General features: G+C 41.2%; 1 protein-coding gene across 1 annotated transcript in view; it reads right to left on the bottom strand.

Annotated features, from left to right (window-relative positions):
• Positions 1-8: 8 nt before the first annotated feature.
• Positions 9-24,069, bottom strand: part of TRPM5 (transient receptor potential cation channel subfamily M member 5) — an 86,925-nt gene continuing 62,864 nt past the window's right edge. Inside the window, 10 exon segments of the mRNA XM_039535987.1 lie at positions 9-1,547; positions 2,851-2,941; positions 4,420-4,492; positions 8,042-8,174; positions 11,145-11,323; positions 12,154-12,319; positions 14,531-14,705; positions 19,586-19,718; positions 20,345-20,463; positions 22,040-22,298. Coding sequence (XP_039391921.1) covers positions 1,444-1,547; positions 2,851-2,941; positions 4,420-4,492; positions 8,042-8,174; positions 11,145-11,323; positions 12,154-12,319; positions 14,531-14,705; positions 19,586-19,718; positions 20,345-20,463; positions 22,040-22,298 — 1,432 coding nt within the window. The 3' untranslated portion in view covers positions 9-1,443.

The raw sequence follows: 24,069 nt of genomic DNA, 5'->3' as shown, positions 1-24,069 counted from the left end.
ATGTTCATAGGTCTAGTTTCTAGGAAAAATGATGGTGTGTGGAGTAGGATTTGATTTTTCAGAGGAATGAGACAAGAAAATGAAAAAAGTCAGAAGATTTCTTGGAGGTAAGGGAGCTGTTCCAACTTCTGGGGCTGTGTTGGGAGAGTTTGTTGCTCACTATTAAAGCAACACTGACAGCAGGCAGAAGGCTGGCATTCAGGGAGCATAGTGGATAGAGTCGAGGGGATGAAGGTAATAGAACATTTATGTGCTTTGGGTTTTGAAATGGACAGCAAGCCAGTGAAGACTTGAGGACAAAAGATGTTTCAGTTTCTGCATCTGGGAGAAGTTAGGACTAAGGAAAGGCCATAAAGGAGGAAATTACCATAGTCAAGATAAGGAGGAGATGCTGGAAAGTATAACAGTTTGGGGATGAGAAAAACTAGATCAGTGCAAAAATCTGGCTTCTATGCTGTTGAAGCCCTGGGTTATTTCCTGATTTGCTTTTGATTAACAATCTCTAGGGAAGTAAAGAGCCCATGAAATTGAGCTTTCTTCAGCAAACAGATGAGGCGACTATTTTTACTGTGCCAGTCTTGTGAAGTGTCACAGTAAGCATCACGCTTTTTGTCAGAGTAATTCCTCTGGGAAGAATACAGGGACTAACAATCAAGAAATGAAGTCCTACAGTTTAAAAAAAAAAAAAAAAAAAGGAAATTTGAGAAGGGAGTGGAGGGCACAGAAGTATTTTCGAAAATGTGATGGTATCAGTTTGGAGGGCATCAGAGAAGGTACCAGGGGGCAGTAGAAGATGTTTATTATGACTGGTGAAATGAAGTACACAGGCTATAAGTGTAGGGTAGAGAAGAGAGCCTTTATATGGCTAAATAGGAGTCGCCAGTATGGATTAGATGGGAGGATAAGAACCAGGAAACAGGAGGTGGAAGAGAAGATAGAGGAAGATGCAACAAAGAGAGCGTGCAGAGCAAATGTTACAGGAGATGAGGTGGTTCTGGAGTGTATTGTGGGCCCTGCCTGGCAACATGGCAGGCTTTGTTGAGGATCCAGAGAATCATGCAAGACATGGTTGCAGAGCAAAGGAGGATGGAAGTCTGACATGGACAGAGAAGAATATTGTATATCACAGGTGATTGCCTCTAGCAATTGATCTGCTTTTCCTTAATGTTGGTAAATAGGTTAAGAGAAACATAGTAGACAGGCAGATAAGCACTCAGTGTAAGGGCAGGAGATGAAGAGGGGAAAAAATCTCACTGCCCTGTTCACTACATATATAAATACAGTGAGAAGGAAACAGAAGACATCTGATACATGACTACATCAGTGGCGAAGTCCTGGCCCCACAACTTAATGGCAGTTTTGCCACTGACTTCAGTGGGGTTGGGATTTCACCCCAGAAGTACTTCAAAATGGTAAACTAATCTGAGGAAATGAGAACTTCATTTAATTATCAATGTACATCATATCATTTTCAGAATCTTCTGTATGTTCTTTGCCTTCACGTCTTTCTGGTAGGATTGTTTGATTTGTGCTGGTATTCATAAAACCTAACCGGATTTTTTAAAAAAATCAATGCATTAGTTTAAAAGTATTATGAAAATAAGCTCTGACAATAACTATTGGGGTCTTTGGGGAGCGCTACAAAATTTAAGCAGTCAGTGGAAAGCTACACTAGACCACCATTTTTGCATTTTCCACTTCAGACAATAAAAACCTTTGTGTTAGTTTCTAGTCAATTTCAATGTCTGATTCTCATGCAGTGATAGTACTACAATGTTTGGGTAGAAAATGCTGCAAGGGAATTCTTTAAAAAGAATGGAAATCTTTTTACAAAATCTAATCGGGGGGAGGGGAATTTGCTATTACTGCCACTTTTAACAACAGTCCATTTTGCAAACTGTTGTGAGAGAAATAGAGGTGTATGGACTTAGACTCAACCATCTCATGACTTTGTGTCTAGTGATCTGTGCTTTACTCCAGCAGTTGAACACTGAAAACTACTTTGAATGTTTGGGGAATCTTATGCTGTACTATGCAGATACTCTTATGTGTTCCACATTACCCTGTCTGTGACTGGGAAAATGTTCAATCAGTTGTGTTTATATTAGCGAGGATTGTGTAGTTTGTCACTGTAAACATCGGGAAAAATCAGGGAGGAGAGATGGCAATAATCACAAGTCATAGATATCGGCTGTCTGGGCTTGGGCCTCTAAATGAGTAATCTAATCTTTTGAGACCTTTCCATGTCAAGACATTGTGGAATTCTTAGTTACTTCCCCTTATAGTATCTTTTTTTTTTTTTAACAAACAAGAAAGGTTAGACATGGAAAATATCTATTAAGTCGGACTGTCCTCAGCCACAGTGCAAGATTGTTAATGTGAATCGCCTATTTCTTAGTCTGGACAAGATTTAAATGTGTCAAACAGTGAGGCTTGCCCTTCCAGTCATACAAGGCCAGATCCTAAACTGGTGTAAGCAGGTGTAACTTCACTGAAGTCAATGGAGCGACGCTGATTTACATCATCTGATAATCTGGACAATTACTATTCTCCTATTATAATTATTAAACATATTGTGGGAATGCCTAGGGTTCAGCCAGGTTGGGGCCATTGTACTAGGTACTGCATAAACATGTAATAAATGACAATCCCAGCCCCAAAGATTCCATGTTCTAATATGTCTTGCTGTTGGGAAGCTTTTGCAGATCTGCAGTCAAAATGCTCCTCTTTATAATTTCATCCCCATTACCCCAGTACCTCCCTACATGATTTCTCTTTGACATTTACACCCCTTTACTGAATTGTTCACCCACATTATTTTGTTTTGCAATTATCAGTTCAAATACTCACTTGTATATTTTGGAACTGGTCTATTGCACAAGAGGTTATTTTTGCTTAAAGTATCTGCCATTGAAGAAATAACAGCTGAACAGTAGTTAACCTACAAAACAAGTAGTGGTTATGTTAATTCTATTTCTGTAATCCTTCAGAGTAATTATCCTTTACAAATCTAAAAAGTTGAAAATCTAAGCAGTAATTATTATTAAACTTCCTAAATAGCATTTCTATTAAATCAAATAGACTGAGCCATAAATATCTAAATTTCTATTCTGTATATATACACAGATATCTATAGGTGGCACAAACTTTCAACCAGAAAAATAGGTGGCTTAATTTATCTAGCTAAAAATATTTCTTGAGTGTTGCTGTTGAATTTGGCCATTTATCTTTACATTTGGTGTCAACATTGTTTATTGACTACAAAGTATTTTTAAGGAGCAGTGAAAAATGTATTGGAAAAAAGTTCTGCAATAAAAGTAATAAGATAAACCACAAGGCCAAAAGTCCACTGGGGAGCTCTAGTGACATGGAAAACAATAAATGTACTACTTAGTACTTGGATAGTGCTTAACATTTTTAAACTGTTTTACAAATGTTAATGTTTATTTAAACACCAGCTGCTTGTCGTCAGAAATTTAAGATGGAATTTCCTTGTATTATTAGTGTTGCATATTTGTAGGTTAGAATATCTCTTTGAAATCTCTGTTTGCATTCAATATGCTAACAAGTCAGTGTAAATCATATCCGTGAAAATATAACTTGTATCAGCAGATGTGGGTATTTTCATAAACGGTGTATAATTTTAACATAAAAAAATCCAACTGCCAGCCAGTGTCATTTCTAAATAGTTAATTTTTATCTCTGTCAGAGCCATGAAATTCAGCCTTAGAATAACACTCCAGGCATGAGACACTATTTTTTTTAAACCAGCTGGAAATGGAATTTATGCTTTACTTGCTTTATATACAGTAGAATTTGGATTTATCAATATGCACTTTGAGTGACCATTGAGATCCGTGGATCGAATCTTACTTTCCAAAAGCTGGTTCCCATGTGTTGTCTCCTTGCTTAAACTGCTCTATGGGGTTTTTGATTGCATGGAAGTGATTTCAGTTTCCCTATGTTCAAAGGCTGGAAAATAGTTTCATGGGTTTTTGAGTGTCACTTGACTGCCGTTAAGAGATTCAACAGTTCAAGGGAGGACTTCAAGGGTTAGGTTTAGGCAGAAAGCTACCTGAAGAGAATTGAACCGGCAATAGTCCACTGGAGGGAGAGGTTGGTCTGGCAGGACCAGCAGAATGAGAGAGAAATGCAGTTACCCTCCCCCTTCTCTCTAACATTTGGCAGGCGAGTGAAGAGTCTCTCTCTTTCTCCACAGAAATAAACAATAAGGCCACCAGGGACCCTGATGGCGACAGAATCCTCTTTCCTTTTGCCTTCATAATGTAAAGTGAACCAGCTAAGGCCTACATGCCAACACCACCCCCTTCTTGTAGAGAGGGTCACGGTCAAAGTCCAGTCCAAACAAAAAATGAAGAGAATATTAGCAAAAGGTCAAAAAAATATAAAAAGTGTTACTTGTGATTCCAGAGATCTAAGCCGTTTCTCTTGCTCTTTCATTCCACTAAAATATTTAGACAGGTGGTCCACCCTAATACAAACAAAGCAGAGACACGTACTGAGCAAAGACATCTGCAAATTACAGCTACATAACTCTTAACAGACAGAGCTAGATCCACAGCCGCACTTCTGCCTGCTTTGCACTGCTGAGGTAGGAGCACCCAGAAGGCTGCCCTAAAGGGTCATTTGGAGATTCCCTGGCATAGAGAGAGGGTATAGTGAGAATGCAGGGGGTAGGGCTGGAGTACACAGCAGTCTGGCCAATCCTTATGTCTAATTGCCTCCAGGGAATCATATACTGGCATGAGTTAAAGCAGTCCTTAGGTTGCTAGGACTTGTGCCATGACCCATTCAGTTTCCAACTGCTCCAGGAATCTAGGAAGGTGTAAAGGGGTGTAAAGCCATCTGTAATTCCTTACCCATCTTTCCGCAGCAGCACCCAATGTGAGCTCGGAACTTGGAAGGATTGCACCTATAGTATTTTTATCACCAGCTAAGACGTACTAGCTGTTTCTTGAAACTTTTTCAGTGTTCTGTTTCCAGAAACTAGTTTCATACTTTTAACTGGTAATAATAAACCGCAAAATATCCATGCTAGCTCTTCCTCCCCCACAAAGTCCAAAAGCTTCTTCAGAGCTCACCCGAATGTATCCAAACTATTTTAGGCCTCCCTGTCCATACCCACTTCACCTGATGGCACTTTCCCCAGGCAGCTTCTTCCTCTCTTTCACCCTATACATGCATGCACCTCAATGCAATCCCTAAAGGGTCCCATGACTTCTAAATCCCTCTTCTGAATTCAGCTCTTTCAAACCTCTCCTTTCATTGGTGATATTCCTTGAGCATGTACGTGGGAGGCTCTTACTGACTGCTGGGTTTTGGATCTAATGTGTTCTGGCCTGTAGCTTCTGTAGCTCAGGTGTCAAGGAATATGTTCCTAGTCTATGCATCTTATGAGGCTACAGATTTGATGAGATTTTTGGAGACAGGAGAATGACCCTTTCAGTGCAGCCAGAATTACTGCCCACCACCAGCAAGGGTAGAAAGCCGAAAAGGTGGTATTTATCTGAACCTTTTCCAAATTCTTAAGGTTTATGGCTCTGTTTCATATCAGGAGCAGATATGTTAAAGCTGGTTCTTACTTATTCTCTCTTCTGCCCCACCCCCCGACATCCCCCAAACCAGTAACTTTATCCCTAACTTACAATATTTAAAACTAACAATGTCATTATCAAAAAAAGGCTCTTTTAGGAGGCACTTAGATGTATTTTTATTGTTTGCTATAAGAGCTATCAGGCTGTGCTTGCCCATCTTGCTTATTCCCAGGGCCACAGTTCTAAAGCAAATCTGTGATTCTTTGATGTAAAGTAAAAATAATCTAATTGTTCTAAGTTATTATGAATAAACAATCAAATCAGGCAGTTTTTGTGTATCGATTAGGTGGAGGGGAAGAATATTTTCGCTGCATATTCAAATAGGCTGTTCTAGGCTCCAGCTATGATATAAATTAGAAAGGCAAAGACTTGCTTTGAAAGAGCACTCAAAGCAAAACCATTAGACAGCAGAGCTAATTGATTTCAGTGTGGTCTGTATATGCCAGAACTGAAGTTTGAATGAAACTTTTGCAACGTGCTGGCTATCTTTCACAATAATAGTTACTGCATTTGAGTCATGTTAATAAATGCCTCTCCAAAGAAAGCTTACTCACGTTGCCTTAGGTGTTGCTTTACATGTATAGCTTACTTCTCCCTTAAAATAATGTGGTATACTTTGGGGTAATAACTTAGTAGTTCCCATCTTCAGAATGCTATATAAAAATCAACTCGTCCTTACAATAGTCCTGTCAGATAATGTTCTCCTCCTCTTTCATGTGGTGTAAATGGAGCTAGGTTTAAAAAACATTGTGGAACTAACATGACTTTTGCTGCAATCACATTGTTCATCCCTTGTTTGTTTTACTGCATCCCCCACCCCGGGCTTGTTTTGATTGTAAGATCTTTGGGGTACAGAGTCTGTTACTCTGTTTGTACAATACCTAGCACATTGAGGCCCCCCTTCTTGATTGGTCCTTATGCATTACTTTAATAAACATGATTAATATTTCCCTTGTAATAACAATGAGGAGCCGGTGTGAGAGCCAGGATCAGGAGTTCCTGACTTCAAGTCATGTGCTCAGACCGCTAGGCCACAGTGGTGTTCATCAGAGGTGAGTCAAAGACCTTCACTCACAGCCAGGGACTCCGGGCAGCTGGAGCCGGTGCTCGTGCCACCCACCTGGTGTTCAGGGGCTACAGGGGGGCTGTGCTGCCCACTCCCTGGCACTCCAGGACTCAGAGCGGGGCTGTGCTGCCCACCTAGGGCTCCGGGGCTGGTGGCGCTCAGGCAGCCAGGGGGTGGGAAGAGGGCGGACTGGTGGCTGTGGTCGGGGGGCCTCTGGGCTCCAGCTAGCCTCCCTGAGCCCAGGGTTCCCCTCCCCTCAACTGTGAACATAATCAGAATCAGAAGAACCAGGGCTAAAGTACCATGTAAAAGGCTGTTCTTTTAGCATTTCCAGATTAAAGCAAGGAAGTGCAGGAAATTTTGCAAGAAATTCTGAAACAATGAGATTTCCAACATGATTTTCAGATGCATTTTACTTTGGTTGGTCTTTATATCTCAAGGATAGTGAGAACTTTACAGCTCTCATAGGATGCGTATTTCCAAACTAACTGCACTTTGTTTTTAATGTCTTGCTCCACATAGTGTCATGCAGCACTGCTGACCAGGCCGTTAAAAGTCTGGTCAGCGGCGCAGCAGGGCTAAGGCAGGCCTCCTGCCTGCCCTGGCTCTGTGCAGCTCCCCAGAAGCGGCTGGCATGTCTGGCCCCTAGGTGCCGGGGCAATCAGAGAAGCTCCCTGTTTTGGCCCCATCCCCAGCTCCACAGCGCCCATTGGCTGGGAACTGTGGCCAATGGGAGCTGCAGGGCAGTGCCTGCGGGTGTGGACCGGACATGCCAGCCACTTCTGGAGCAGCACGGAGCCAGGGCAGGCAGGGAGCCTGTCTTTGCACTGTGGACCAGGAGCCACCTGAGGTAAGTGCCACCTGGCTGGAGCCTGCACCCCAACCCCTCTGCCCCAGGTCGGAACCCCCTCCCAGACCCTGCACCCTAACCCTCTACCCCAGCCCTGAGCTCCCTCCCAGAGCCTGCACCCTGCACCCCCTTCCGTACACCTAACCCAACCTTGAGCCCCCTCCTGCACCCAAACTTCCTCCCAGAGCCCACACCCCTTCCTACACTGGAACCCATGGCCCCTGCCCAGAACCCCCTCCTGAACCCCAAACCCCCAGCTGGAGCCTGCACCCCCTCCCACACCCTAACCCATTGCCCTAGCCCAGTGAATGTGAGTGAGGGTGGGGGAGAGTGAGTGACGCAAGGATGGGGGCTGCAGTGAGTGGGGGAGCCTCAGTGAAGGGGCAGGGCAAGGTTTTGTGCAATTAGAAAGTTGGCAACCCTAATCCAAACCTGCAAAGAAACAAGGTTCACCCATCACTGCATCAAAAAAACAGGTTCAGAAATGTTGAAAGATGAACAGAAATGTACTTGTTAAATGTTTTCTTTAGTCTCTCTTCGTTACTTTCTTTTTTCTTTTGTTCCAGGTTTGCGAGATAATTTTCCTTTTGGACCACCTCCCATGTTATGATTTTTTGATCCAGGCTGTCTGGCAGATCTCTTTCTGTGGAAAAAGACATAAAAAACACACCTTTATCAAAACACATATGTGTGTTGGGGGGGTAGGGAGTGGCATGTGTGTACAGAAAGGAAGGTAAGTGAGTTGTAAATTTGCCATGCTAAAATTTGGAAGATAAACTGTGGATTTACTATGACAGAAGTGTCAGGTTATAGTGTAAAGAATTGTGGCTTACAAGTTTTCCTTTAAGTGCAAAGTTTAGAGTCATTTCTTCATTGTAAGGGTGTTGACCTTTCTATTAAACTGTCTTGCTTTAGCCCAGATGTGACCTCATTCAAGACTGCTTTTATGAATGTCCCAGGCTTACTGAATTGTTACACAAATACTGCAGTTCTAAGGTATTTACAAATATTACAGGTTGGTTACTCATTGACTGTCAGACCTTACCAGTGCTCCCCAAATAGCAGTGAAGGAAAAAGAAAGACTCCAACAAAGAGGTGAGTGAGCTGACTGGCAGTTAGAAATACACCTCTACCTCGATGTAACACTGTCCTTGGGAGCCAAAAAATCTTACCGCGTTATAGGTGAAACCATGTTATATTGAACTTGCTTTGATCCACCGGAGTGCGCAGCCCCGCCCCCCTGGAGCACTGCTTTACCGTGTTACATCCAAATTCGTGTTATATTGGGTGGCGTTATATCGAGGTAGTGGTGTAGCTGAAGGCAGGACAGTCAGAGGCCCAGTCCTTCATTTATTTATTTGAGGTTTTACTTTAAAGGCAGGAATCCCAGAAATACACAGAGGCTCAAAGGTGTTAGGGAGAAAGAGCAGAAAGGATCCAAAGAGCTGGGATGAAGCTTCTACAAAGAGAAAGTCTAAATGCCTTCCCTTAGCTCCTAACTCCTCTTCATCTAACTCTAATCCCATCTATATGGGGTTGACTCTTTGATTCCTTCTCCACTCCAGTCTGTCTTGAAACACTTCTGCAGAGTCTGCAGTTAATCAAATCCTTTTGTATAACATGCAACCATCTAGTTACGGTCTTTCAACCCTGCCGATACCCTCCACTTCTAAGTTTAACACCCTGTTTCCTATATAGTCTTATGATCTTGTTTTCACATGCCCAAACCATCTAAGCCTGATTTCCCTCAGCTTTTCTGTATTTGGTGCCACCTTTACACTTCCCATAATTCATTTGCTCCAAACATGGTCCGTCCTTGTAACCCCAGGCATCCATCTCAACATTTTCATTTCCACTGTATTCAAGATTTGCTCCTGTTTGTTCCTCGGTGTGCAGCATTCAGAGCCATACAAAAGCACAGGCCTAATTACCATCTTGTGGATCTGCACTTTGATAGGCATTCTCCTATCACAGATAACTCTGCTCACTTCTCTCCATTTGATTCATGCATTTCCTGTTCTGTTTATACTGCCATTATCCTGTACTGTCGGACCTAGGTACTTCCCCTAGCTCCTAACACCCTTTACAAACTCACCACCCTACTCTTGACGTGTGAGTGCTGATCAGTTTAGCTGAAGTTTTTGTCAGGCTTTCTATTATAACACCCCCCCCCCCCCCCCGCGATTGCAATTGTAGCCATATAACCACCTGACAGTGAAACAATGGATACTTGTCTCTCTTGTATGGTTTGAGCATTGTTTTAAAGTATAGAAACAATGTTTTCGTTACATTAATAGCAACAGAATAGGAGGAGGAATCTGTTTTTTCAGGCTTGTCTAATATATAGTATTGCTATTTCAACAGTGGAATTTTGCATGCAGCCAGTTGTTAAATATTTAGTCTTTTTATACAATGGCCATTTCCTTCCGTGATCTAAATGGGATTTAACCTGTGGAGACTTGGGTTCAAATGCACTTTATTGTCTAGGCTATAATAATAATAATTAAGCAGTATTCAAGCACTGCAAATAAAACATCATAAACTCAGCCTCTTAATACTCAAATATAAATGCATTTATTTATTTCATTTATAAAGACAAATGGATGGCCATGGAAACCTCTGGGCAATTGGACATCATTTAATTTCATACTAACAATTTAAATGCAGTGAACAGCTCACACAACTTCCGCAAATGCCTGGGTAAAAAATGGACCTGGCAGCCTGCCTTGAGGGCTAACGTTTCTGGGCTCTGGCCCCCCAGGGGAAGGAGTGAATTCAAAAGAGAATTCTTGCAGAGAGTGCTCTGCAAGCAGCCCCCTCCTGTTTGACAGAGCTCCAGCTACAATGGCACTGCTGACCTTGACTACAGCAGTACGCCAAAAGATGGGAGAGATGGTCTCTCAGGGAGCCAGGTCCCAAAACAATTTAGAGCATTATAGGTCAAACCCAGCACCTGGAATTCTACTCCAAAGCATATTGGCAATCTGCACAAATGGAATGAGGGGGACCTACTGCAGGAGAAACATGCTGATATTATTAAATTGTATGCACTCTTTATTAATAGAAGACACTGCAAAATGAGTATTAGAAGCTGAAGTATAGTGAGTGCATATAAAAAGATCTACCTTTAAAAATAATAAAGATGCTACCATTTCTGGCAATGTTCCCTCTCTTACTCTCTAATGGGAAATTCCACTGGAGACAGTAGAACCCATACATGGTTACACCTATGCACTATTGCTAAAATTCAGAAGCAGATTAATAACAGAAATAGCAGTTTATTCATTAAAATTCTCCAATTAAAATTATTATCCTTTCATTAATCCAGCCTATTTACTCACCTTTAAAAGTACAAACATGGCCATTTAATTATATTGTACAAAGAAAAGTTGATGCCTTGTGGAAAAACACTAAACCCTCTTATTTCAGAAGCTAGATTATAAATCATATTTTTACATATGTATTCTCACAATGTTTATGAATGAAGACATATCAATGAAAATAGAAGCTTTTGTTTTTTGAAAGTTTATTTGCTCTCCTCTGTTTCTTATTCACCACCTGTGGTAAGGCTCCTCTGAATCACCTGGTTGCTAGCTGTTTGTTAACAACTCACCCAGATGTTCCTTTTTGTGCTCCATCTTTTTGAAGATTCTTCTGAGAATCAGATGCATGTGGCTAATAATGATAAATGGTGGTGCCAACGCTGGACGACCATGGTATTCCACAATCAGGTTGTACCGCTGAAATTTCCAGAAGATGTCTGCATTGCCCTGAACAACTTGAAAAGTATAACTTTAGCCAAACAAAAAAAAACTATGTTAAGCTTTTCCCGCCATGATCCTAAAATTTATTACTATAGAATCAAAAGTATCATTTTTTCTTTAGCCTGAGTGATTGCCACCCCACTATCACTCTCTCATTGTTCCTCTTTAAAATAAAAGATAACGTGTGTGCACCTCACTAGAGATTACGTTACTTGCAGTAATTGCCTTCAGACAGACAATAAGGCACAAGCCTTTTTAAAGATGGCGACTATAGTTTGCCAGAGTAAGGCTGTGGTCTGGTCTGGTCTACATTTAAAAGTTAGGTTGGTGTAGCTAAGTCAGTCAGGGCTGTGAAAAATTCACATCCCATAGCTTTGCCAACCTAACCTTTCAGTGTAGACCAAACCTATATGAGGCAACCATACTGAGCCACATCCTCAGCTGGTATGAATCAGCACAGTTCCATTATCTTCAAGGGGCCATGTCAGCCCCTAAACCAGTCAAGGGATTCCCCTACGAGAGGATCCTCTATGGGCAGGTCTGCCAGGTGTACAGCTGCTTTCACCTGCAGATTTGTATATATGTAGATTTTACCTGATTTTTTTTTGGTAAAAAAGAAAAAATGTTCCTTTGTTTTTTTTTCCTTTGAGGGATATAGCAAAAGGGGGAGGGTAAATTTAAAAACTGTGTGCTTGTAAAAGTTTACCTGCAAAGTGAAGATTACCACTAATTAGTAAAATTGCTAATAGATCCAAAATGCTTAGAGAAGCATGTATGTATATGTATGCATGCATTTTTATTAACCCTTCTCTTCCCACCCCGCAATCCCCATCTCAGAATTAATTAATTGACACTTGCCTGAACATAGCAATCAGGAGATTCATAAGTAGCACATTGGTGACCAATAAGAAAGTGACCAACAGAAGTATGACAAGCCAATTGGCATAGGTATTAGAACATAATGGTGAATTTTCCTGCGGACTTTTCAGGGTAGAGGTACAGTTTTCAAGACGCATACGAGATGCTGCAATGGGGGGAGGTAGGGAAAATAAAACAGTAGTTTTATACATCTACATTGCAATTTGAGCTGTAATTGTAATGTAATTTTAGCTTTAACTGAGCTAGTACAAATAGCAGAAGAAGTGAAGATACGGTGGCACAAAGCCTGGTGCAAGCTAGGAATTTAGGTTATGTACCCAGCATCCCTGGTGGGCTTGTTCATCCCATGCAGATTTAGTTTATGCCACCAGATCTTCACTATAATTGTCACCTGTGCAAGCTGGATTAAAGCTAGCATGGGTTTACTTAACCCTACAACTATACCTTAAATGGCAGTGCAGACATAGTGTGTTCTGCTGCCATGTTTAATCATTAAAATGGTAATGACAGCCTCTCAGTTTGTTTGCCATCAAGCTGATGGATTTGGCTCAAGAATTTAACTTTATGCCTGAAGTTTGAGGTACTATATGTCAAGATAAGTAGAGTGTGAACAATGGCTGAATTAGCATCCCTTAACCTGTCTTCTTTTAAGAACGAGAAACTCAGACAACAAGCAATGCATTTTCTATTAAGATACAAATCAAAAGCAGTGTCTATTGATTACTCAATATGAGATATAATCTCTGCTAGATGTAACCATCCAGAGAATGTCATTCTGAATGTCTCAGGTTTACTAGACTTCAAGCCCCATGGGGGTGCTTACACCAAGAGCTAGGTTTGTAGCTTCAGCTGTTAGAAGAATGACTCTCTACTGGTTGAGCTACAGGAATAATTCCTTCATCTGAAAGCAGCAGACGACTCAATTTTTTAGGTGAACAAGAGGGTAAGAAAGAGCCAATGTTTCTAATGTGGGTTCAATATACACATCCATATTGTATATACAATGTGCCCTTGCTTTAGAAATGTGAGGGATATGCAGCTTCAGCAAGACTTACTTGACAGAGCTACAGATCTTTGCTGGTGCTGCTCCACTGCCAAGATGGCCTTCACAACTGGCCATTAGGAAATGTCCAAAAAGAGGTTTTCAGAGTCTATTGAGGCCTATGGTCTATTCTCTTCATCTTAAACAATCCCCCTCTGTATGACTCAGCGATGTTTACCACCTTAGAATTTCGCCTTTCAGGAAAACGTGCTTGAAGCTCTTTTAAAACTGTAGTTATTAATTGAACATCTAAGCATGTTTTCAAACTTCAATTTTCTTTCAGGAATCCTGAAAATAGATACGTTTAATTGTCTTTTCTAGCATCCCCAGCCTGTCCTTCTAAATCTTCTAATCTCTTATCAATTAGTTTCGAGTTCTTAGTTTTAGCAGCTGTGATTGCCCACACTCTTGCCTCCTAGCTGGCACCTCCTGGGTATGCATTTAACAAGAGAAAACTCTCCACAGCAACGTGCTGTCTTGACTTTCATCCTGTCTCTGACAGCTTCTCCAAGACATCTTTTCATCTGCTAATAAACAGGGTGAATTGCTTTGTTTATTCCCATTGTACCTCTTGGATCACTTTCTATTTCCTCATGCTTGATTTGGATTTAAATATTGTTAATGTTTAGAATGGGGATTCTGTAGCATTCTATCAGATGTCCTTAGAATATGGCCTTCTCTGGATTCACTCTGTTTCTCCATGGGTAATGCCACCAAAGTACTCTTATGTTCATGTACTTCTACTTCTGGTGGGTCAATTGGTTTGTTTTTGTATATTGTTTGAAATCTCACCATACGGCTACCAGCCTCATTCAGTTTTGGATAATTCACTCCGAACACAATGCTTCCTGATTGTGACTCTGAAGTACAAGAACTTGTCTACATGCAGAGTTGCACTGGTTTAACTAAAGCTGTGATTTTTCTTAAAGCTGATTTAGTTAAACTGGTGCAAAAGGCTGTGTAAATGCTCTGATTTCAGTTTACACTAGGCTTATTTGGGTTTCAGTTAGGTCAATTCGGAACAGATTTAATAAAATAAGTCATTGAAATAAGTTATCAACCCAAGGGTTTGCACCAGTTTAACTAACTCAGTTTAACTGTGTAGACAAGGCCTGCATTGATGCTGCAGCACAACTTGACAATATACATTATAACATCCAGATATTGCAGTGCGAAAAGTCATTACATCATAACATGCAGACTTTTTCCTACAGAACAAAGATAAGAAAGTGGCAATCCCAGTATGGATGCCAGTGCTCTGATTAATGGTACTTATTCTATGGTGGTCTGATCAGTTAAAAACCAATTTCTCACTGTCTATTTCATCCAGTGGAATCTGCCCAAATATCTGAAGGTAAGGACGATAAAGCACCCTTCTGAATATCCATTCTACTCGACTGTCATCAGGATGGAGTAAGGCTTGAGTTGTCACACCATAGGCAATGAGCCACACACTCAGGAAAAAGAGAAAGAAGAAAACATCCTTCATCTAAAGGAGAGAAAAAAAATGTTGACTGAAATTATTAATGTACAGAGCAGTTTCTCTTGTTTCTTTAAGAGCTTATTTTTTGAGGTGGAATGAGAGAAATTCTTGTGCACATTTTCTTTTTTAACCCTCTGCCATCATACTATTCTTGTTTTGTGATCAGGATTCCCCCTTGTGACCTCTTTGCTGACCATTCCAGCTAAGGGCATGCTTTAATTCAGACTCTGATCCTTACGTGATTAAAAATGTGCCTTATTGAGGTTTTCAAACACAGGTTTTCTGTGAGACCTTGCAGTAGGATTGACTGCCTTGTTGAAAACAGGATAATCTGAAAAGTATCTGATGTTCTGCTAAAACTCCCCATTCCAACACTGAATCCCAAATGACGTTACTCACTGGAGAATTCTGAACAGCTGTTAGAATAAATGTTGACCCATGCAAGGTTCATGTAAATTTTGATTGGGTTTCTCTGCTGAGTAATATAGTTGAAGATTAGTTTTTAGGACCCTCTACTTTTAAACATTGTGTTTCTCCAGAAAATCAAAAGTAATTATGTCCTAAAATACTTAAAAACAAATACATATTTCAAGTGTAATAACTTTTTCCCATTGGAAAATAAATATTTCGTCCCATCCATATCTGATTTGAAACAGTCCATTAGTGACTGTACATAAGAATGGCCATACTGGGTCAGACCAAAGGTCCATCTAGCCCAGTATCCTGTCTTCCGACAGTGGCCAATGCCAGGTGCCCCAGAGGGAATGAACAGAACAAGTGATCCATCCCCTGTTGCCCATTCCCAGCTTCTGGCAAACAGAGGCTATGGACACCATCCCTGCCTATCCTGGCTAATAGCCATTGATGGATCTATCCTCCATGAATTTATCTAGTTCCTTTTTGAACCCTGTTATAGTCTTTGCCTTCACAACATCCTCTGGCAAAGAGTTCCACAGGTTGACTGTGTGTTCTGTGAAAAAATACTTTCTTTTGTTTGGTTTAAAACTGCTGCCTATTAATTTCATGTGGTGACTATAGATTCATTTTAATTAGATTTTATGATTGGACAGCTAGTTGAAAGCCTAGGTATTTTAATCCTGCAGGAGATCATTTGAAATTCCAGTTAGTAAAACAAGCTAAAACAGACAAGAGATAGTGGGAGTATCTCAGACTTTTGCCAATTTACTTTGTGGCCTGAGATCATTCCAAATTTGTCTATACACGGAGACTGTGACGTTGCAGTTGCTAATAAGGAGCAGTGGATGATCAGGAAATATTTCTTTGTGATCTTTATTTGCTACTTGAATTTCATTAAATAACTGGAATTGCCCTATTTTAGAAACCACTAGTGCTACAGCAAGATGAATAAGAGTTAAGCAGTTTTCGCTTGCCTTTCTATTCAAGGGGAAAAGTCTGATGTTATCCCATTTGATATATCTTTGGAGCCAATATCATTTAGTGAAATACGGTTCTCTTTCTTTGATGTAGGGCTCAATCCTGTACCACTGAAGATAATGGGAGTTTTTCCCATTGACTTGTATGGCAGCAGGATGAAGTTCATATTTTATGGCCGTCTCAAGACTAGAGCTTTTGTTCACCTTGTAAAATGTTAATTGATTCTGTGACTTAATATATTATAAATTAGGGCTGTCAATTAACCACAGTTAACTCATGCAATTAACTCAAAAAAATTAATCACAATTAAAATATACCAATTGAAATTTATTAAATATTTTTGGATGTTTTTCTACATTTTCAAATATATTGATTTCAATTACAACACAATACAAAATGTACAGTGCTCACTTTATATTATTTTTTATTACAAATATTTGCACTGTAAAACTGTGTTTTTCAGTTCACCTCATACAAGTACTAGAGTATGATCTCTTTATCCTGAAAGTGCAACTTACAAATGTAGATTTTTTTTTGGTTACATAACTGCACTCAAACAAGAAATGCAAAATTTTAAAGCCTACAAGCCACTCAGTCCTACTTCTTGTTTAGCCAATCACTAAGAGAAACAAGTTTATTTACATTTACGGGAGATAATGCTGCCTGCTTTTTATTTACAGTGTCACCATAAAGTGAGAGGCATTCGCATGGGACTTTTGTAGCTGGCATTGCAAGGTATTTACGTGCCAGGTATGGTAAACATTCATATGCCCCTTCATGCTTCAGCCACCATTCCAGAGGACATGCTTCCATGCTGATGGTGTATTAAAAATAATTCATTAATTACATTTGTGACTGAACTCCTTGAGGGAGAATTGTATCTCTCCAGCTGTTTTACCTGCATTCTGCCACATATTTCATGTTATAGCAGTCTCAGATGATGACTCAGCACATATTGTTCATTTTAAGAATACTTTCACTGCAGATTTGACAAAATACAAAGAAGGTACCAATGCGAGATTTCTAAAAATAGCTACAGCACTCAACCCAAGGTTTAAGAACCTGAAGTGCCTTCCCAAATCTGAGAGGGACAAGGTGTGGAGCATGCTTTCAGAAGTCTTAAAAAAGCAACACTCAAATATGGAAACTACAGAACCCAAACCACCAAAAAAGAAAATCAACCTTCTGCTGGTGGCATCTGACTAAGAACATAAAAATGAACATGTGTCGGTCCACACTGCTTTGGATTGTTATCAAGCAGAACCCATCATCACCATGGACGCATGTCCTCTGGAATGGCAGTGGAAGCATGAAGGGTCATATGAATCTTTAGTGCATCTGGCACATAAATATCTTGCGACGCCGGCCACAACAGTGCCATGAGAAAACCTGTTCTCACTTTCAGGTGATGTGAACAAGAAGTGGGCAGTATTATCTCCCGCAAATGTAACCAAACTTGTTTGTCTGAACAAGAAATAGGACTGAAAAGACTTGTAGGCTCAAAAGTTTTAAACTTTTTTATTTTTGAACGCAGTTATTTTTTGTACATAATTCTCCATTTGTAAGTTCAACTCTAAATATAAAGAGATTGCATTACAGTACTTGTATGAGGTGAATTGAAAAATACAATTTCTTTTGTTTTTACAGTGCAAATATTTTTAATAAAAAATAAATATAAAGTGAGCATTGTACACTTTGAAAATGTAGAAAATATCCACAAATATTTAAATAAATGGTATTCTATTATTGTTTAACAGTGTGATACATTGCGTGATTGATTTTTTTAATTGCTTGACAGCCCTTTTATAAATGGAGTAGACCCTGCACAAACACTTGTTCATAGTGATGGTGTAGCCTAGTACTGAGCCTGGAGGAGTTGGAAGCTGCAGTTGTGAGTTACTCTGACTTGCATTCTGTAAGCATAATTTGCAATAAAAACCTATGAGTACTGTGTATGTGATACTACTGCACAAGCAGGGGCGGCTCTAGAAAGTAGGCTGCCCCAAGCAGCGCGGAGCGCTGCGCCGCCCTTCCCCGGTCCCGCGGCGGGTCCCCTCTTCCCGCGGCTCCGGTTGAGCTCCTGCCGGCATGCCTGCGGCAGGTCCACCGGAGCCCGGACGAGTGGACCTGCCGCAGTCGCCCCGCGGAGCTCAACCGAGCCGCGGGAAGACGGGACCCGCCGCAGTCATGCCTGCGGCAGGTCCGCTCGTCCCGGGCTCCGGTGGACCTGCCGCAGGCATGCCGGCGGGAGCTCAACCGGAGCCAAATGCCGCCCCCCCGGGAAACGGCCGCCCCAAGCGCCTGCTTGGCGCGCTGGGGTCTAGAGCCGCCCCTGTGCACAAGCATTAATACATGCTTTTTGTTTATCCTCTTGGTAATCCAAACAATGGGATATATGTGTTCCAGTTATTCCAGTGGTGCACAGATGTGAACAGTCTGGTAGCTTTTAAGTTTATTAATCTTAAGCTTTGTCTAAAATAGAGTTTCTGCTGAGCCCTAGGAGAGCTAGAATGGGAAACAAATGTTTGTACATGGCTATATTAGCATTTACAGTCAGATTAACTCCATGTTAATTGTTAACATGTGCTGTTTGACTTATATGATTAACATACCCAAACAAAAATCACCAAACTGTTCAGGTCTGTACCCACGTGCAGTAACTGGAACTCTTGGACATTTCCTGCAGCTGTAGGGTAGTAAATGAAAACACTGTATCAACACTTCTGCCTTATAACACACAGAGTACTAACACATTTTAATTATAAATTATGGTTAGAAAGCAGTCCTACCTCCACCAGGCACTAACCCAGATGATCTCTACAGGGCTATGTTCCTCCCTGCCACTGACATAATGGCAGAGTTCTTCTGTAACTGGCTTGTCTCCCATTTCAGATTTTTTGCTCCAAAAGAACACAGGCCCAGCTCCTCAAAAGTATAGAAACACCTAACTCACCTTGAAATCAACAAGGCTCAGAAGCCAAAATACCTCTAAGGATTGGAGCCCCAACTCCTGAACCAGACAAGAAGTTATATTTAAACCGAAAGGGAACAGGAAAAGAGACACCAGGACAGTGGGGAAGGAGAAAGAAAGAAATGGCAATCCCCCTGTGCAGCCTCCCAAATTGTAAGGGAGTAAAACAGGGGAGAACAACGAAGAAAAGAACAAAGGGCTTGATTAACAGTTGCCATGCACTTTTGTATAATCACTTACAGCTGTGCTAATGGGTGTAAAATGCATTGGGGTAAATGACTACACAAGGTGCAAGGCAATGCTGACTTGGATCCAAAATCTGTGCTACAGACCTCTTTGAGAGGAGCCACATCTGGCTGGGAATAGCAGTTAATGATGCTGCAGTATAAGCCAAACTAGAGGACTTAACAAAAGCAGAGTTACACACTGACTTCCTTAAAATTATAATGCTCAAATTTTTGTTTTGTTTGTTTCACTGCAGAATCCACAAGAATTTCTCTTTGGGAGAGCTCATACTCACCATTCTTTCCACAATTATGATCTTTGGCCCTAGTTGCTTGTGAATGGCAAAAATATGTATAAGTCTCAGAGTGAACACCATGAAATCAATGGCAAGTACTGTACGGCCGGCTTGAAATGTTGAGTTCAGCATTCTGCAAAACAGACCAAATGAAACAGCCTCAAACACCACCCAGACACTTTATTTCTAGAGTTATACATGTTGGTTCAATGTGGAATCTTGGCAAGGAAAGGATGCGTGCTTAGGGTTTATATCTCACATGAGCCACAACCATCGCACTGTAAAAAGAATGTAACATCTGCCAATGAGAAGCATCCAGCTACTGCAGGAACACCAGCGTCCCCATGTCAGCTGTGATGAGGCCATATAAACCACTAGGGCTACAGAGAGGTGAGATAAGTGAGTACATCGACTTGATGTAGTCTTAAAGAGGAAATGGTGTTTCCCTCTGCAAGTGTTTCTATGTGCCAGATACGTTTTTCTGTAGTCTGTGTGACAGCCTCTTTAGTCCAGTGGAAATTTAGAGCTCATAGAGGGGTGCTTTCACCCCAATTTACCACCAATATAGAGTCTACTTTTTCAAAACTGATGAAAAATAAAAGCCATCAGAGCCTTCCCTCAGATGCATGCATGAGCCTCCTGTGAAGTGTGGCAGGAATAGTCCATGTTCTAGTACATGCCTATCTGGCTCCACGTGACAGATATCTGACCCTGTCACATGAAATGGATACAGGGGCAAAACTCTTGAAAGATACCAACCTGCAGGTCACTCCAATTATAAACAGAAAGATGGCCACCATATCACACTTATTCCAGTTATCCTCCACGTACAGTTTAAATTTCTTAATTAAATTCATGTCTTCATCTGTAAAGAAACTCTGCAAAGGAGCAACAATTGTCAGTGTTAGCTTGCAAGCTCTTGTGATTTTAGTGTGAGTCCTGTGATGTTTGCTGTTTTTCTGCAAGCCCCAGCTCCTCAAATCAAGGGATTACATGAGCATCTCAGCTTTTTTTTTTTTTTTTTTTTTTTTAAAAGGAGGTATATTTCTGACCCCCATGGTAATATAGAAAAGCTTGAAAATATGACCCAACTGCACACCGGAAGCTCAGGCCCCAGAAAGCAAATGAAAATAACCCAGCATATATTATTTTTAAAAAATCTCATGATATTTAAGTTAATCTCATGAGTTTTTTGGAGGCTGACATAATTTTTTTTCAACATTGGGAGTTGGTCCTATTTGTTTCTGTTTTATAAAAATCTTTTCAATCAGACTGATCTCAATTTCCAGGCATGGGCGCCTAAACAGCGTATTCAAACCCTGGATGCTTAAACTGCCACTAACTAGCTTTGAGCATCCAGACAGCAGTTGGCTCTCTTACTTAGGTGTCCATGTCTCAAAATTGGGCTCTTGATGCTTTACGGATGTATTACAAACAATCCTCAGCCCAAATGTCCTCTGTGATCACCTTAGTGCTACAGGATACAACAGTCCGACATAACATCTTTAAAATACGCTCAGCTGATTTGTGACAAATTGGTGGTCACCCTCCGAGCTTTCACAATGTTGCAAGCCATGGCCGTTCAGACCTTCCTAGTAAAAGTGGGGCTATAACCCTGATTCTCATACTTCAGGAGCACTGGCCCCCTACTGCTTGAGCTAAAGGAGAAGGGCCACTAATTCTTTTATGGTCAGGGTCTATGACAACAAGGTAAGGAGTCCAGGTACCCCCCAATAGAGGCCATTTGTGTATATACAAACTAGGCAGTTCCCTACAGTATTGTGGACACACCATTTCAGCTGCTAAACCAGGCAGCTGAGGAGATTCTAAAAACAATTGCAAGATTTATGGAGACATCTTAAAAAAAATCTAAACATAACCTAATGGCCTGAACTGAAAAGCATTTTAGAAAAACAAAAGTTAAACTGTTTAAGAGGCAAACTCATTAACCTCTTCATTCCTGCATATAAAAATATATAATATTCTGGAGGAAGTGGGAGGCAAAACAGTGTCAGATGGGATCATTGCAAGAGGAGGAAGTAGGGTGGATTAGCAATTCTGGGGGAATGGAGCTTGCTTGTGGTGAGCGGAGCAGGATAGGTAAACAGATAGCTGTTAGACCAGAGGAAAGACTCAGCAATCCCAGAGCATCAGCAATCTATCTAGAATATTGGTAGCAGCTGGAGCTTCTCCTGGAAGAAAAAGGGTAGCGCTGCAGCTGTGTGTGATGGAGGACTGGCATGTTAGCTGGGTGTATGTGAGGAGGAAATACACAGGCCTCTCTGGGTAATGAAAAGGTGCAGAGCAATGAAAATTTTTAGTGCTTTCCTATGTGAAGCTGTCCTTGACATTCCACTCTTGAAGACAATGGGATTACGCAGCCTGTAAATCAACTCTGAATCTTACTGCCTGAATTTAGCACACTATTGTGAAGGTATGTATGAGGTTACTGACCTGTCGGATTTCTTCCAAGACCAATGTAAAAACCCAAAAGTAAAGTATAATCTCCTTAACAGAAGGCCCCTCAGGTGGTGGTGGTTTAAAATCCAGTAACAAGACATAGGTAAATAGAAACAGAAAAGCAAAATACATGATAACATTCCCCATAAATACTGTTACAGGGGCACTCCAAAACTTTTTCCAGCGAGTAAACATGAAGGTTGCCCATGCTATGTTTTCAGACGACCTCCGCTTCTCTAATTTGACATCTACCCTGTAAAACAAAGAGAGCAAATTATAGCTATAATTATAGCTTCTTAAAATCGGTTTGTAAAAGAACACTGGGCCTGATCCTGTGCAGTGCCAAGGGTTGCTCTGCAGCAGGTGCATGTTAGAGGAGCTCCATTGAAATCAGTGGAACTATACTGATTTATGCCAGCTGAGGATCTGGCCCTGATAGTGTAAGTTCTTGAAGTCACTGGAAGCACCTTGTCATAGCAGAAACACTGCCAGGCAGTATTTAAGCTTTGTATGTTTTAAAACAAAACTGTACCAAACCTATTACATCTTTTCATTCCTTTAACTTGGTATTTGCTTTTCAGTACAGTGGAGCAGGCTTGCTTAGTGTTTGATCGGTCTTTTGGTTTTGTGTGTGTGCATGATTTGTTTTTGTTTTTTGGAGGAGGGCTAGGATTTAAACATACCCCTGGAGCATTTGCAACACAAACACTGCAGCATCATACTAGTGCATGAGGATCAAAAGGGAAACGGATTCATTACTATTCATTGTCCAAAATGAGAGCGAGACGTGAAAAGCAAACAGGCACCATAAATGCTGACGTACATTTATTTTCTAAAACGTATTTTGTTTCTGATAAACCAAGGTACTATTTTTCACATAGGTGAGGACTTTCTTTTTAAATATATGATTTTAAACATGTGTGTTCCTTTAGGACCAGACACACATCGAGTAGTACCTTATTCCTCAAGTGGTGTGGCTGAAATCAATGGAACTACTCAAGAAGTGAGGTACTACTCGATGTGAGTAAGAGTATTTCAGTCCGGTCCTAGGCTTAAAGTTATACTCACTAAAAAGTCTGACAGGAGTTTTCAGTAAAGAAGTCAGGCTTGTAAGTTATTAATGTAAGCACTGGCTGCACTGCGGTTGCCTGAGGGTTATGGGAACTGATGGAAAATCTGGCCATATACCTGCAAAACGTGCTGCAGTCCTTCAGTATATAAAGCAGTGGTGAGCTGGAGCCGGTTCCCACAGGTTCCCAAGAACCGGTTGCTAAAATTAGACCTCCATGGAGAACCGGTTGTTAAAGGGCCAGGGGGTGGGCAAAGAACTCCAGTCCATGGGCCGGACCATCCTGTTGCTCCCAGGATTCCCAGCTGGGGAGGCTGAGGCTCCCCCAGCCTTTCCCCCGCTTCCCCCCAGCTGCAGCATGGCCAGCTGCCGGCATCAGCTGGGCAGCTCAGCTGAGCTCCGGAGTTGCTTTGAGCTGCCAGCAAGGTAAAGGGGGAGGGGGCTGCAAGCTCTAGGGCTGCTGGAGGGGCAAGTGGGGCAATTTGCCCCAGGCCCTGCAGGGGCCTCCGGCCCCACAAGTATGTCTCCACCTGCCCTGGCCCCTCCCCCGCTCTCCCCCCTTAAATCAGAACTTTTTATAGGGAACCGGTTGTTAAAATTTTGGCAGCTCATCACTGATATAAAGTGCTATACAGTGTAAATGTAAGTTATTCTGTGCGTATAATGCAAAACCCCCATTTTTGGCAGCAATCCAATTCAGTAAAATCTCATGCTGTATATATTTTTTTACTTTGGTGTCTCCTCTGGCTGTACTTGTTTCCATCTAAATTGCTGACTATAGACTAAGGATGTTATTGCACCTTTAAATTTGTGTTCCTTGACATGAAGGAGATCACTCTTTTTAATAAGGGATGTGCACGCTGGGGAAAGCTTCCTCTGCAACTCAAACAAAACACAAAGCAATTGATTCTACATGGGTTTTTTATTTCTCCTGGTACTATTTCTAATTTCTAAA

This window comes from Mauremys reevesii, linkage group 4 (assembly GCF_016161935.1).
Source record: "Mauremys reevesii isolate NIE-2019 linkage group 4, ASM1616193v1, whole genome shotgun sequence".
Lineage (NCBI taxonomy): Eukaryota > Metazoa > Chordata > Testudines > Geoemydidae > Mauremys > Mauremys reevesii.
This window is presented reverse-complemented; position numbering and strand designations above follow the sequence as displayed.